The sequence below is a fragment of the Phanerochaete carnosa genome (assembly GCF_000300595.1).
Source record: "Phanerochaete carnosa HHB-10118-sp unplaced genomic scaffold PHACAscaffold_3, whole genome shotgun sequence".
NCBI lineage: Eukaryota > Fungi > Basidiomycota > Agaricomycetes > Polyporales > Phanerochaetaceae > Phanerochaete > Phanerochaete carnosa.
Genome location: NW_006767630.1, coordinates 462,775 through 477,985, shown reverse-complemented (window position 1 = coordinate 477,985; position 15,211 = coordinate 462,775). Strand labels below are relative to the sequence as shown.

Genomic DNA, 15,211 nt, shown 5'->3' with positions numbered 1-15,211 from the left:
AGCGCGCGACAAGGCGCTTGAGCGCATTGGGCTGGGGGGCTCGAAGACAGCGACCGCAAGCCTCCTCAAGCCTCCTCAAGGTCAGTGTGTCGGATTTCTGCACGTCAGCACGCCGTCCAGCGCATTCTGCGCACTCTTGGCTCCAAAACGAATGCCTGTTTTCCCGGATCCTGAAGCTGCGATGCTGGATGGCCCAGACGGACTTCGGATGACGCTTTCACGCTCTTGCGCTCTGAATGCTCATATTTCTTCTTTTGTCTCCTGCAGAAAATGCCGTCCCGGTTCTCCAAGACTCGCAAGCACCGCGGCCACGTCTCGGCCGGTCACGGCCGTGTCGGCAAGCACCGCAAACACCCTGGAGGTCGTGGTCTCGCTGGTGGTCAGCACCACCACAGGTGCGTTTTCGCTGTGATCTCGCTGCAGGCAACCTGGATTCACGTCTGTACTCTACTATGCGCGGTTAAAGGACAAACTTCGATAAGTACCACCCTGGTTACTTCGGTAAGGTCGGTATGCGCCACTACCACCTGGCCCGCAACCTGTACTGGCGCAACATCATCAACGTCGACAAGCTCTGGACGCTTGTTCCCGCAGAGGAGAAGGCTGACTTGAAGGAGGATTCTGAGGTTGTGCCAGTTATTGACATCCTCCGCCACGGTTACACGAAGATCTTGGGCAATGGACAGTGCGTTTATTCAATTTGGTACAAACGTTCGTTTCGTGAATGGTATATTTTCAGGCTGCCCAAGCTCCCATTCATCGTAAAAGCCCGCTTCGTCTCCAAGAAGGCCGAGTGCGTATTAAGTAGACTTTACACAGAAAGCAATTACTTATCGCAATCTGCAGGCATAAGATAAAGGAGGCTGGCGGCGTCGTTAAGCTCATCGCGTAGTAATGCTCCGCTTTCCTTGCTATTCATTCTTTTCATTTAACATCCATGACCCGCACATCCGCACATGCATACGACGACGAGGCCTTCCTATGTAATCTATGCCGTCGTACATGCGACACGACATTAGCCTTACCGGCTTGCGCAATCCGGGGGACCAGTGCAGCTTACGCAGCCGTACACGACTGACCACACGCAGGACATCGGAGGAGACTTGGTTTTCTCATACGTATCGCCCAATTGTCGCCCAGACCAAGCGATTGGGATGTAGAGCTCGCGTTCTCTCTTCCGCTACGAAGTGCAAGTTGATTTTTGCATGAGCCACGCTTGGAGATCGTCTGGTACTGTGAGACTTTGATGCGATGTGCCGAAGCAGAGTATCGGGCGAACGACATGGTGTACGGAGTGCATATGCGTGGGGTTTCAGAATAATCAGTCCGCGGAGAAGCAGATAATGTGACGTACCCGAAGAAGCAGATTCTCTGACAACTACCTACGGCCAGAACAGCCTCTTTTCTGCACCAAATCATGCATTTACCCTCAGAACCATGTTTAGCCATATGATGGGAAGGACAACTCCACGCCACCTCCATAGCAGAGGCTGCTTGAAATACTCGTGTCGTATGCATCAGCAGTACTCGGTGGCAGGTGACAGTCGTGAGCATGGCGTGGGTGGTGGGTATCCGCAGCGCAGTTGTGAGACGAGATGTGCCCGTGTTCCTGTGAGAGAGTTGTTCTCCGTTTGCAATCACGGAATGCTGCGCATAGCATCCCGGGCGGATATCATGGCTGACCGTTCACAAGAGCAAGGCCTACGCGCGACAAAAGGCAGAGTTCATCCAGAACAGATATCGTTCTGAAGCTGACATGTTCGGCGGTGACGGTTGTCAGAACGAATTGTTTGAGGCAGGTGGAGGGAGAGACGAAACAATTGCGGTGGCGGGAGAACGCCAGCGTCGGCTTGCCGGCCGGGCTGCGCGCCAGAGTGTCAGAGTGAGAGCCCGAACCTAAAGGTTTCCTCCTGCCCCCCACCGAACCTCACACACATTCAGCTGCGCCTGTCTTAAATCTTGCGTCTGCGACGCTTTCTATGTCCAGTCTCGCCACCTGGTGTAAGTACTTCCAGCTTGTGCTCGTACCATCACGGCGCTGACCCCCTCTACGCCGAAGTTATTTGGGACCGGACCCGCAGAACACAGGGAGGCACCAATTTCCCCCGCTCAGAACCCACCGCTTCTTCAACGACGACCACCATGGCCCAACCTCAAGATGCTGTCATCAACATGGGTGACTCGACCAAAAGGAAGCAGGATACGCTCTTTGGCCCAAACATTGGCATCGTCGCCAAGGGTCCGGAATGGACGGAGACTCGTGAGAAGACTGTCGATGAACTCACTCCCGAGATTGTAAGGGGATGGATCGCAAAGAGCAAGGAGGTGAGTATCCGCTTCACATATCTGAGCACCCGCCGTGTCCGTGTGCGGATGACCGAGGGCTGTACACCTGCATATATGCATGAGCATCGCTTGCCAAGCAATCACTCGACCACCCACACATGCCCTCCAAATCATGCTGAGGATGCTGCACACACGGATTATGCAGCTAGAGGGGGTAACGAAAGGACATTAACTGATCGTGAACAATTTGCAGGCGAATGAAGCAACGACGACGCTCCAGGCTCTTGTTAACCTGAAGCGGCCGTCACTCCGCCTGACCCCGCTCGAGACCGACTCATCCGACGACATCGAACATGACGACTCACAGCATTACCATGGCCTGGAGTTTGAGTACGACTGCGACGCCCCAAAGTGTGGTATCTCCGTCCACGTCCTCGTTTCGCCTTTGCACCACCTCGCGGACCGAGCCGCTGGAAATGCGCACTCCAGGATTCTTGTGTTTGAGACCATGACCGACGGCGGTTTTGGCAAGACTCTTAAGCTCGAAGAAGGCGCGACGCTCGAGCTCGGCCGCTACGAGCACCAGCCGCACGTCAAGACTTCCTCTACTACTTCATCGCCAGACCTAGACGAGAAGAAGATGGGCTCGCCTTCCGCAGGCAGTGCGGCCGGCCCGAGCCCCGAGATCCCGACGTTGTCCCCCGAGGATGGTGCAGAGGCTTCGGGCGCTCGCAAGACCAAGCGGTTCACTTCTTTCCACTTCCGCAAGCGTACGCATGAATCACGCACAGTCGTTGGTCCAGCTTTGGCGGTTGTTGATGTCGAGGCCAAGGAGACCACACCCGACGAAAGGGATGAGTCAAACCTGGGCGTGAAGGCGATGATTCGCCTTTCTGCGCTTGATGAAGGCGGCAAGCCCCTCTCCTGCATTAACGAACAAACGACCTACCTCCACATTGTCCGTTTCGGCGCTCCGCCGCCCGCGGAGGAAGATGACAAGCGCCCATGGGTTGTCAAGGTCGTCAAACGGGAAGCCACGGTGAGTGCATTGTACTCAGTCATTAGCTACTCCTGACGTGGTATGGCAGATTGGCACGCACACCTTCCACCTGCACGAGATCTACGGTCTGTCAAGTTCGACAACCAATCCCACTGCCCCGCAGGCAGCGGTCCCCACGACCTACCCACCCACGAGCACGCCCGTTGTGCCGCAAGAGGACGAACCGTCTTCCGAGTGCTTGCTCTGTCTGTCCGCCCCGCGCGAGGTCGTCCTGCTTCCCTGCCGCCACCTCGTCGCCTGCCGCGACTGCGCAATCAACATGATCGAGTTCGGCGCGGGCGGGCAGATCGTCCAAAACGATGCCACCCCTGCGGCCGGCGCGGAGGGCGAGAACGCGGAGGCCAACGAGGAGAATACCGGCGGTAGCGCGGGCGAGCAGCAGCCGGCTGACGGAGCTTCGCCGCTGCCTACGCCGATTCCGACTGTCGTACCGACCACCAACGCGCGCCGTAAGCGCAAGGCCAAGGGCTGGTTCTGCCCCGTGTGCAGGCAGCGTAAGTTTCCCGTCGCATGTCCCAAGAATATTCTATTCATTGTTATCTCCGCAGCATACACATCCTGCCTCCGGATCACGACGACCCCGCCGACAAAGGACACGGCCTCTGATAAGGACCAGCAGGAGACTGCTGATATTGCCGACCATCCGCTCACCCCCTCGTCGCCCAGCCAACCGGCCTCTCCCACTCCACGCGGCGGCGTCCTGTCCTCGCTCAGCCGCCCTGGCTTCCTCAGGACGCTGACGACCCGGCAGCCCCAGCCTGATCTCGAGCGCGGCCAGCCTGCTGCGGCTGCTGCGGCCTAGGTATCTGGCGACCTCTCGCTTTGCTTGAGTCCTGTTTACTTTTCTTCCGCTTTTTCCATCTCTGTCTCGACTCTTGACTGTACAGTGCTAATTTGCTGCGATCTGGTTTGGAGATGGCCTTCCTTCAGCTGCTGTTTCTTCTCCGTGTATATTGTATATCTGCGCGTCTACGAAGTGAGTTGACTTGTCCTATACTCTTTACTGTAGTGTATTGCCCCTGGGTCGTATGAAAACTGTTCGCATGCCCAGCAGTCGGCAGCTACGGATCTATATTTTTGGTTTGTATCTCCATGCGACTGTGTACATGCCACTCTGCACTGGCCGCCCGCTCGCTATGTTTACAATGTTGGTGAGAGGCGTGGTGGGGGTGCCTTCGTACTTGGACCGAGTTGTGTGCGTCTGTGTGAGTATGATCGCACAGGCAAGATAAGGTGAGATAGACGCCTTGCGGCTAAAGGGAAGGGCGCCTAGATCAAAGCGCAGCGACACGTCGGACACGCCCACCGATACTCCGCGCAGCCTGGACCTGACTTTCGCCACCACCACTTCCCTCGCAACACAAGCCACGATATTTTGATGCTACAATAGAACCATACCGTAGCAAGATTGGACCGTGTGCAAATTAACCGCGCTCAAGATGTCCACAGACCCATATCATGCCGTGCAGCAGGAGGTGCAGAACTCCTTGCACACGGCCTCGACCCTCCGCGCGTCGTATCTGCGCATCCGGAGCACGGCGAGAGACGAGAGTGAAGAGCTGGTGTGGGCACGAAATGAGGTGAGTTTCAATATACTGGTTCTGTGAGAAGGGGAAAGCTCAGGCGCGCTCGAAGCTCAAAGCGACACTAGCTGCGCTCGAAGCAGATCTCGAAGACCTCGAGGAAAGTGTCAAGTGAGTGTCGGAATTAGTTTGCGCGCGTTGGTTTTTTGCTTCTTCGCTGCATTGTGCGGGCTGACTGGGTTCCCTCTAAGGATTGTCGAGAGTACCGGTGCGCGGATGTTTGGTCTCGAAGAGTCCGAGGTCATGGAACGGAGACGATACGTGGGCTTTGTCCGGAAGGAGATTGACGTACGTGGATGCCATGCCCTGGTATCTCACTTCCAGAAATCTGACTCAACGGACCTGCAAGGTTAGAACATGCGCGCCGAGGTAGATCCTGAATTCGGAGCACGGTCACGGCCACTGTCGCGCTCGGACGTGCACCGAGCGGCGTCTCTGGAGTCACCGGCGAACGGAACTGCACCCGAAGACGACCAGTCAGAATGGGCTCGACAGGAGCAACAGGTGCGTTTGGAGGTCCGTGTATAATCCACCCCTGGAAGCTGATGCATTCCTGGTTGCTGTAGATGATGATCCACGAGCAGGACCGCACGATCGAGTCCATTGGCACAACTCTACATACCCTACAAGAACAGGCTGGGCTTATGGGCCAGGAGATTGTGGAACACAACGAGTGAGTGTGCATTGACTCCCTGCGCTTAGCTTACATGTCTGGAACAGGATGCTCGACGATCTCGAACATGGTGTCGACCAAACGGATTCCAAATTGAGCGGTGCCATGCGGCGAATGAAGAAGTTTATTCGGCAGACAGAAGGTGAATGTCTATGCTTGACATGACGTATCTTATGAGCTAACATACGGCAGAGACGAAATCGGGTTGGTGTATAATTATTCTCATAATAATCCTTATGGCGTTACTACTTGCTGTCATCCTCATATGATGGCTTTTTTCTTTCTTTCCTCTATCTTGGTCCAGGATCGTCTCCCGCGCGGAGTTCGTCCCGTCTTAGAAGATTGTCAGCTTTCCTCTTCCTGAACTTCGTTACAGAATATCACATTGCTATCGGCGACCGAAAGTCGCTTAATTTACAACTACTCGCAGAGGAATGATACCATATTTTGCAAACTGGATCTGCATCGCCGGCTGCTGGTATCCACTCATCCCTGCCAGACAGCAGGACCGGCTGAAAAGAAAGGTGAGTCGTTCACCGCCCCGTTTAAAAGCGTATTACTTACGGGTCTGGTAGCCGGTGAAGTTGGATGGAAGGTCGTAGATGTTGATGAGGATACCGGGCTCGTACTGTGTTATTCGACTTGTCAGTATTGCTTAACCTGGCGTCATGAGGGGCGTGCACGTACGCCAGTGTAGACACCCGGAATCGACACGAGCGGTCCGGGAGTGCCGCTACCGCCATTCTCGACGTTGATCTGGGCACAGCCAATATAGAACTGCGCGCCGCCGTAGGTCTCGGCGACGTGGAGAGCAATCTGACGAAGTAGGGCCAGTCAGCTTCGATGGCACCAGGTATAAGAGCCAGATCGCAAACCTGCTCGACACGGAGAAGGTACTGGCCGCTGGGGACCTCCGAGGGGATGGTGAAGGTGACTTGCTGCTGAGCTGTGTTTGCAAGACCGGTGAGTTCGAACTCCGCTTCACGAGGAAGGCATATAACTGACTGGCAGGGAAGACGAGCTGGCCGTTCGTGTACTGGGGCACCTCTTCGTAGATTTTAAACCAGGTCTGGCCAGTACCAGCGTCGGGTGAGTTGGCTGCGGGGGAAGCGGGCGACATCATGATGTCGAGGTACTGTTGCACAGCATAGTTAGCCTGTGTGTAGGGCAGACATGTTGATGAACTTACGCCTGGATGGTAGATATTGGGGTTCTGGATTGAAGGTGAGCATGCATGTTATTCTGGCAGGTAGTAACCCAGACTTACGGCTGTAAATGTTCTGTCAGCCGTCTGAAACACAATCACAGCGGAATGTTAGGATACTCACCCACGAATCCAACAGTAGAGCCGGCCTGGACAGTAGCGGTCTGTGTTTCTCCGGGGGTGTTCTGCATGTCGAGCTCATAGCAACGAAGCGCGGTGCTGGTAACATCGGTGACCTTTACACTGCGTCAGACTTCAAGAATCGTCGCCAGGACGCAACCACTCACCGGGGCGTTGCTGTAGTGGTTCGCGGTCTCACGGATGTCGACCCAGTCGGCGGACGTCTCTCCTGTAGGAGCATTGTCAGCTATGCTGAGGTTCCAAGAGCTGCCGGCGAGCGGTACCGTCGTTAATGAAGTCTGGGAACGTGTCTGCGATAGTCGTAAGCGCTTGTTTCTTCGAAGAAGAGAAGAGTGCTTACAGTGACCCGCAACGAAAGGTGCAGCCACGACAGCGAGAACAGCGAAGAAGGCCTTCATCGTTGAAACTGTGCAGTACGGATGGGAACTCTTGCTAGACCTCAGCGGTGAGGATAAACTGCATGCCTCCTTCGTCTTATATACCTGCGGTCGGCTGCGTCCCATTTCCCAACTTGCGGCCGGCCTACAACACATCAATACACGTTGGTACGGTCATGTTGAAATTTCCGAACATACTAACGTCCAGCGTACTCCAAAAATAAGCACTCCACCAGCATCGGCAGAGCAGCTATTCCTGCCTTTGCCTCGCTTTCGGCACGCGAAACATCCCAGCGTCACGACAGAATAAGTAAGTCTCGTGGTGCAAGGTACCAGTTTGCATTATAGAGTCGATGGATCGTCGGAGAAGCGAGAAGTGAGTCTTCATCCGAAAATGAACCGTGGGAGCGTGCAACGATTGGCTGCTAGGTTTCTCAACGTGCATAGGACGCGATAGAAGCAGATGATAGCATATACCCGCATTCTCCCCGGCAAAAATGGTGCCACTTTGCACCGAACATGATCCCAAACTGGCTACCTGCGCTGACGGCTCATCGAAGCGAATGCACGCAAAGCTGAAGACGTGCTGATGAAGAGCGGTGTCGTATGCCGCGGCGTGTCTAGGTTTGATCCCTGGAGAACAAAGTTGCTCGTCTGTTACTCTGTGGGGTTGAGCATGGGATTCAGTCTGCAGACAGCACCCCCGCACCCCTCCCACTCCTTTGTGCTTTCTATCATCTTAATCTCATGCTTGTCCGGATACAGCGGGTTTTTCTGTAGGCTATCAGGTTCGATCCCTGGACTGCGAGCCTCTTCTCATGACTGCTGGTATTTGGTTGAACAGTGCGTTCACAATGAAGCCCCAGTCACGTTCTGATAGCCTAGCAGCGATGCTATGTTTCTTTGTATTGCTCATGCTCAGTCAGCATCAACGAACTGGACGTAAAATTCTCTGTTCCCATTCAGAGACACATCATCTTCACGTGATTGTTCGAACCCTCAGAGTCACTATAGCCGGTGCTGGGACATGATACAAGATAATGCTCGCAGATCATGCTTTCGACGAAGAGCTCATCCGTGCCAGACGGCAGGACCCGCTGAAAGTCATGTCAGCCCAATGAACCACAGCCAAAGTGTTATACTTACGAGACTGGTACTGGAAGTTGGCCGGGACGGTGTAGATATTGATCAGAATACCAGGCTCGCGCTGCTGGTAGCATCAGTAATACTCTGATAGCTACAGCCTGTGCACGACATACACCAGTGTAAACTCCTGGGATAGAGACGAGAGGTCCTGGGGCGCCATCACCACCGTTGACGACGTTGACCTGAGCACAAGATAGGTGGAATTGTGCGCCCTGGTAGGTGCTCGCCGCGTGCAGGGCAATCTGAGCAGGGCTGTCAGTAGGACATCTGTCTCGTTAGGACGAGACACTTACGTGTTCGACTCGGATTAGGTACTGACCGCTGGGCAAGGACTCCGGGATGGTGAAGGTAAACGATTGGAGGTCTAGAGAGGCGCTGTGAACAAAATACCGGGTCGCCGAATCGTCACTTACTCTCAGATGGGAAGGTCAGCTGCCCATTCTGCATAACCGGAGGCATCTCGTAGACCTTGAACCACGTCTGACCAGTGCCGGCTTGAGTGGAGTTGGCGTCAGGCTCAGCCGGAGACATGTAAATATCTAGATACTAAGAGTAACGTATAAGCTATGGATATAAATTACAAACGAATGAACATACACCCGGGTGATAGACGGCTTGATTCTACTTGAGAACAGCTATGCATCAGGTGGCGCATTAGGCTATAGTGAGGAGACGCACCGCTGAAAGTGGAACTATCAGCTTGTCGAGTGTACCAGGTGCTGATATCCCACGCACCTTTGAAGCCGACTGTCTCTCCGGCTTGAACTATCAGGGTACCGGTCTGACCAGCAGTGTTCTGCAGGTCAAGTTCGTAGCACCTGAACTCGGGATCTTCGACATTCGTCACCTTGAAGGTAAATCAGCAAACGAATTAAGTATAGATAATAGCAAGGTATTCGCACAGGGGCATTCGAGTAGTGATTCGCAGTCTCGCGGATGTAGACCCAATCCTAGTCAACGAAGCAGATAGTGAGAATATTCATAATAATGCGTACAGAAAATGCGCACGCCGTACGTCACCCCGTTCGCAATGAAGTCAGGGAAAGTATCTGCAAAAAATGTCAGAAAGCGCTGTGTCGCGAGCAGAACAATTGCATACAGTGTGCGGCAACAAGCGGTGTGAATACACCAATCAGGGCAACCAGAGAGCTTTTCATATCGAGGAGTCGCTTTAGAAAAAACAATCGGAATGCTGAGCAGCATTGACATCTTCCGGCGAGCTCTTATACTGGTGAACCGGCAATTTGTCCGCGACAACCCGGAAGTCCTTGTCAAGATGCCTCAATGCGCGTGCGAGTAGTACGTGCTGTTGATCCCGCGCATACAAAGGATCTTGTCTTGGCACGGTCTTGGCATTGACAAGAACGAGCACAGAATGCCGCGAAGCATCATTGATTGCAGCACCATTCTTCAGGGGCATGTATGCCGTGCTCTACGCGTCCTCACCAAAGGAATCCCTTGGACATATAGCAACGGCTCGCATGCCGTTGGAACTGATCCGCATACCCGAAGAACAAGCAGACTCAAATGACGCAGATTCGGAGAAAGAAAGCGTATTCTACAAGGAAACTGGTCAGCTCGTTGCAAATGCGGCTAAACTTCAGCTTCTCCTACCGAAAAACTCCCTTCTCACAGAAATGACAGCTTACCTCGGAATCTGGTTACCCCGCACTTGACGATCTCGCGGGGTATTGGACACCAACGGTGCTTCGAGTATTCAGTACTCAGTCCTTGTCCCGTAGAGTAGATTGAGCGTTTGAGGTCAGGTAGACATGAACAACTAAGGCAAACATTGACAATTCAACTTCGCCGCGGCGCGATTGTACCGCATCACCGATGCGCCATCATTGGGCGCTCACCAGATATGAGCACGATGGCCACCCTGGGTGCCGTGATATCAGCGTAACGAGGGAAGCCGTTCGCGCTACAGACATGAGACGGGAATGTCGTTGCTGCTATTTTGCTGACATTGGTAGTATATGAATGTGCACATTGTTTTCCAAGCACTAGCAGTACAAATGCGAGATCGTAGTGCGGAACACGAAAGCACCGTCGAACGCTGCATATGTCTTTTCGAGAAACTTTATCCTTGCCAGACAGCGGGGCCAGCTGCAATATGATTGTCAACTTTACGTCTAAGGTCGGCAAGGATCTGTACGCACGAGCCTGGTAGCCAGTGTAGTTCTGGGGGAGGTCGTAAATATTGAGAAGGATGCCAGGCTCGTACTGCCACAAGTACATCAGCCAAGTAACAAAGTCGGACAGATGAAGAACGTACGCCAGTGTAGACACCGGGGATCGAGACGAGCGGGCCCGGGTTGCCGCTACCGCCATTCTCGACGTTCAGCTGCGCGCAGCCGATGTAGAACTGGGCGCCGCCGTAGGTCTCAGCGACGTGCAGAGCGATCTGCAGCAGTAACGCTCAGTACAGGGTCACAACCGTCTGCTTAGAGGTGAAGTGCACCTGCTCAACCCGTGCAAGATACTGGCCGCTCGGAAGACTCTCCGGGAGAGTGAAAGTGAAGGACTGCTGGGCTGTTATAGGTGTTAGTATCGTAGACATGTTGTCGCGGTGAGGTAAGCATACTTTCGGAAGGGAAGTTGAGCTGGTGGGTGGCCGCATCGAAGACAGGTGTCTGCTGGTAGACTTTGAACCAGGTCTGTTCGGTACCAGCCTCCGGAGAGTTGGCGGCCGGTGAAGCTTGGGATAGATAGACCGAGAGATACTAGACGATGTGTGTTAGTGTAACGGTGTCTCCTTGCCGAGCAAAAGATTGCTTACTCCAGGGTGGTAAATCGGGCCGTTCTACGAAAAAGGTCAGATGCAGTGATCAAAGTTCAAGTCAATTTTGCCTACAGCTTGAAAGCCGATCGTAGAACCAGCGCTGACAGTGGCGGTGGAAGTTTGACCGGCAGTGTTCTGGAGGTCGAGCTCGTAGCAACGGAACTCGGGGTCAGTAACACTTGTCACCTGCCACTTCATTCAGCATAACTTTGCGGAGCACGCAGCCAACACCAACCGGAGCATTGGAGTAGTGGTTGGCGGTCTCGCGAATGTACTGCCAGTCTGCCGAGGCGGTGCTGCCGATGATGAAGTCGGGAAAGGTATCTAATAATGTCATGATCAACAGAGCAGACGCCGAACAAGAATAGTCCCTGCTTACAGTGAGCCGCGGCAAGCGGTATGGCGGCAGCAGCGAGAGCGGCGACGATGGCCTTCATTTCTGCGGAATACTTGATGAAAACGTCCAGTAATGAGTCAAGCCCTCACCAAGCACAGTGGTTTATATACCTGCCAGCTCCTTGATATCCAGCCCACAACGGACTCCCTTTTTGGACTGGCTCGCAATAAATAAGGAATGTAACTGAACGATAGGGCGCAGTCGCCGCGCAAACTGGTGTGCGGTCCGCGGAAGCGCAGGACGGCGGAATCTGCTGGCGAAGGGGAATAATTCGAAGCACGCGATATCCGAGTAGCATCCGTAAGTGTCATGGGGCATAACATTAACAGATGGTGGTACGCATGGTGTGGTCCCAATAGCGTGCTGTTTGTGGGAAACAGGGGGCTAAGCATGCCGAGCATTCTCCAACCTCGGATTTCGACTCACGAGTTATTGACTGCAAGCACAAAGTCCTACTTCAATGCCAGTAAACTCTGTATTGGTCACGTGATATCTCAAAGGGAACCAGGGCGATGGACTCGGTAGCCATTCAGAGCCCTGATGATGAACTTGAAGCTTGATTCAATATTGCTCGTGCTGAAGGCTCATGTGACCTACATTAATAGTTTCTCAGGCATCATCGTTCGTCTCGCAACAGCCTTCTCCTTTGGTCACAGACTCCGGAATTCATCCGAGCGAGTCGTTGCGTCACTTGCGTGCACAAAGCCAAATATGAGAAAGCGATCGGCAAAACTCGGAACGGCCAAGTGGGAAGGCTACGACTTGGTGGCACTTGATACGATCAATTTTGAGTGTAGATGTCTCAGTCAACCACACGTTCCGACGGCCTGGTGGTCTAGGGGTATGATTCCTTCTTAGGGTGGCCGTGGTCTCACAGTCACGTGACTTCCACATGGAGGAGGTCCCGGGTTCAAATCCCGGCTAGGCCCTTTTTTTTTCTCAAGTTTTCACAAAACAAGTACACATCTTCAACACACTGTGAAAAGGTCATTGAATTTCTTTTCTCATTTTCTTCAAGCTCTTAGAATTTGTGTCATTTTGTACACTTCCTGTGACATCAGGCTCTTCAAAAACAATGTACAGTCTGCCAATATTTCATGATGATGCAGTGCAATATTGCTCACTCCAAAGCCAAATGTTGGCTAGAGTACTGAGTTGCAAACTGCAGTCAGTCCAAATGTTTAGTACTTTAGTGCCTATTGCTAGTGTCTCACACCCAGAAAGATGTGGCCACCAGACAAAAAAATCCACAGCTATATTATATTGGAAGTATGGAGTTGACTACACGGCTCATGGTCTGACCTTAGCCCTCCTGTAAGCTCTCAGGTGCTTAGCCACAGGCTGAGCCTATAGACACTGTCAAGGCCAGCAGGCCCATGGACAGAAAACTCAATTAATTGAACAAGAGAGTTCTGGGATATGGCAACTCTTAGCACAAATGGGCCAATTCATGACCTTTGCTGGTTGGCCCCCAGTAGTCAGGAAGTGAGAGTTGAGACTTTCCACACTTTTGCATAGAATGGTGGATCAATTGCTCTCAGTGCCTTTCTGAGACATCAGTTTAAGTTTTACCAGCCCACATCCCAATCAAGCTAGAGTCATATTATAGGTATGAAGAAGGTATGTGTACAGTTTATGGCACCCAAAACTTCTTTCAAATTACATATCAGGGTGGTAGACATTAAAACACTTGCGGCAATGTGAAACAATGCAAAGATGGTCAGTCAGGTGAGAGAAGTCAATGGCTGCTTCATCTGGGTATATAATGTGCTAATAATCTTGCGAAGAGTTTGATAATGCAAAAGGACCTGAGTTCTTCTACCCATGCATATTGGGTGCTAGCATTGTTAACCTGATCTTTGAAGAGCTCATAAAAATTTTCCAATGAGAATCTTAGTCACAATCCTAATGGCAAAGATTTCCATGAAGTATGTGAGATTCCGAGAAGATCAAAGAGTCTGCAAAGAACTCATCCAAGAGCACATATTTCACACAGTGGTGGCTGCTTTTTATCAGCTCATGTTCTATTGAGCAGGATTGTCATGCTATTGGTTGTCTTGGAAACATCTGGATCTCCCCTCACAGCATCCAGATTCAAGAACAAAGCAGATGGAAGCTTTGACAGTCAAAGGTGGTTATGCATCCATACAAATGTAAAGCTGCCTTGCTCTACTGATCTAATATCAACTGTCTCAATTATGAGACAATGAAGAACTCTCTTTCTTGCTGGGGCGCCGGCTGGAAAAAATGGACTTCAGGCCACTTCTGAGTGGCATATTGTTTATGTGCTGAGGACACTATCAGTCAACAATTCACTGACTTCAAGCTTGACTCTGCCAAGCTAGAAACTGTCCTGGAAGAGGTGCAAGTTGCAATGCATGAGGACAGTACTGGCACAGTTAAGTCATATCTATTCTTATCTCATAAGTCAGTTTCTGGGCTACTGTACCCTTTCCTCTCTCACAGTGTCCTGCCCAGAATGACTTATGAACATTCTGAAGAGCAGATGGCTGCATAGTTACTTTTTACAGATTGGTGTGAAGCTCATACCTACTTTATTACTTGGCTAACCATGTGATCAAACCTGCACTGGCATTTGAGACACATCAGGAAAACGCTGTTTGGCACTGTAGTGAGGACTTCACTATCAAAGTGTCCAAAGCTAGCGGCACACAGAGCTGCCCACTACATAGCACAAAAAGTTGCGGTAATAGCCTCAGAGCAGGGGCTCAACTTCTATTTCCATTATTGCTGCAGTGATTCATTTTTTAGTAGTATAATGATTCCTGTAACTGACTATAGCCATTCAAAAAGCTTAGCACAAGAATGACCAATACTACTTTGCATGGGCACTTGGAGTGATGCATAACTCTTGAAGTCTGCCAACACTGGTCCTAAACTAATGGCACTATTGGTTTATTGCCACGTTGTTGCACTTTACCCTCTCTCTCTCATCCTCAGCTCTGTCCTGCAACAATGAGCAAGTGATATGGTACAAGCAAAGTAAGTGTTCTGGGGGTGAAGATGGGCCCCATCACTAATTACTCTTAGCGTGATGCACTAGTGCAGCCATACAGCTGTTCATTGTCGCTGTGATGTGATGAAGCAATTGTGCAGTCACAGCAGGTATGGGAGTCTGTGCAGCACTGGCAAAGAGGTGAAGAAGGAGTGGCAGACACTAGCTGGGCAGTCATGTGAAATGGGCATTTAGTTGTTTAGTGGAAGTGCCAGGCTGACAGACAAGTTGGCAGGTGCAATGTCTGGTGTTCTGTATGGTATGCGCTACTGCTTGAGTGACATGAGTGCACATGTCATCAAACGGCAAGCATGGATGCCTACAATAGGCTTCGTTGGGTGATGAAGATAGGCTTGTGAATGGCAACAACTGGGCCTCTAGGCTATTGCCTCGATGTCATCCAATCAGCACAAGCCCGTACCAATAGACAATTTGAATGAACTTTGCCTCCTGCGATGGCATGTCCAAGTCCAACATGTTCAGCGTCAGCTTTTATATGCTGCAGATGGTGAGTATCAGCTACTCAGGCACGTACCTGCATGC

General features: G+C 52.1%; 5 protein-coding genes and 1 non-coding gene across 6 annotated transcripts in view; 3 read left to right on the top strand and 3 right to left on the bottom strand.

Annotated features, from left to right (window-relative positions):
- PHACADRAFT_251229 (uncharacterized protein) overlaps positions 1-1,400 on the top strand; it is a 1,994-nt gene extending 594 nt beyond the window's left edge. The window contains exons 2-5 of the mRNA XM_007392828.1: positions 467-685; positions 740-793; positions 847-1,241; positions 1,355-1,400. Coding sequence (XP_007392890.1) covers positions 467-685; positions 740-793; positions 847-892 — 319 coding nt within the window. The 3' untranslated portion in view covers positions 893-1,241; positions 1,355-1,400. The remainder of the gene's footprint in view (positions 1-466; positions 686-739; positions 794-846; positions 1,242-1,354) is intronic.
- A 561-nt stretch (positions 1,401-1,961) lies between these two features.
- On the top strand, positions 1,962-4,359 carry PHACADRAFT_251225 (uncharacterized protein). The gene is made up of 5 exons (XM_007392827.1): positions 1,962-2,001; positions 2,060-2,325; positions 2,540-3,325; positions 3,375-3,840; positions 3,895-4,359. The coding sequence occupies exons 1-5, from the start codon at positions 1,980-1,982 to the stop codon at positions 4,146-4,148; spliced, it is 1,794 nt and encodes a 597-aa protein (XP_007392889.1). The 5' UTR covers positions 1,962-1,979; the 3' UTR covers positions 4,149-4,359.
- Positions 4,360-4,704: 345 nt separating this feature from the next.
- Positions 4,705-7,461, bottom strand: PHACADRAFT_251219 (glycoside hydrolase family 61 protein). Its single transcript, XM_007392826.1, has 14 exons — positions 7,288-7,461; positions 7,211-7,237; positions 7,094-7,155; positions 6,935-7,042; positions 6,608-6,737; positions 6,478-6,548; positions 6,290-6,418; positions 6,167-6,230; positions 5,795-6,114; positions 5,496-5,744; positions 5,284-5,433; positions 5,121-5,217; positions 4,982-5,040; positions 4,705-4,926 (listed from the first exon to the last, which is right to left on the bottom strand). Exons 1-9 carry the CDS (start codon positions 7,343-7,345, stop codon positions 6,089-6,091), a joined length of 675 nt encoding a protein of 224 aa, XP_007392888.1. The 5' UTR covers positions 7,346-7,461; the 3' UTR covers positions 4,705-4,926; positions 4,982-5,040; positions 5,121-5,217; positions 5,284-5,433; positions 5,496-5,744; positions 5,795-6,088.
- Positions 7,462-8,210: 749 nt separating this feature from the next.
- PHACADRAFT_251218 (glycoside hydrolase family 61 protein) lies at positions 8,211-9,645 on the bottom strand. The gene is made up of 10 exons (XM_007392825.1): positions 9,570-9,645; positions 9,479-9,519; positions 9,373-9,420; positions 9,206-9,317; positions 9,068-9,093; positions 8,884-9,016; positions 8,764-8,834; positions 8,584-8,712; positions 8,471-8,531; positions 8,211-8,421 (listed from the first exon to the last, which is right to left on the bottom strand). The coding sequence occupies exons 1-10, from the start codon at positions 9,625-9,627 to the stop codon at positions 8,396-8,398; spliced, it is 705 nt and encodes a 234-aa protein (XP_007392887.1). The 5' UTR covers positions 9,628-9,645; the 3' UTR covers positions 8,211-8,395.
- Positions 9,646-10,409: 764 nt separating this feature from the next.
- Positions 10,410-12,315, bottom strand: PHACADRAFT_251215 (glycoside hydrolase family 61 protein). Its single transcript, XM_007392824.1, has 11 exons — positions 12,250-12,315; positions 12,079-12,200; positions 11,635-12,015; positions 11,491-11,579; positions 11,328-11,441; positions 11,253-11,276; positions 11,058-11,196; positions 10,935-11,005; positions 10,749-10,877; positions 10,633-10,696; positions 10,410-10,579 (listed from the first exon to the last, which is right to left on the bottom strand). The coding sequence occupies exons 3-11, from the start codon at positions 11,690-11,692 to the stop codon at positions 10,554-10,556; spliced, it is 714 nt and encodes a 237-aa protein (XP_007392886.1). The 5' UTR covers positions 11,693-12,015; positions 12,079-12,200; positions 12,250-12,315; the 3' UTR covers positions 10,410-10,553.
- A 161-nt stretch (positions 12,316-12,476) lies between these two features.
- Positions 12,477-12,581, top strand: PHACADRAFT_t46. The gene has a single exon. It is a non-coding gene; the product is annotated as a tRNA-Pro (tRNA).
- The last annotated feature ends 2,630 nt before the right edge of the window (positions 12,582-15,211 follow it).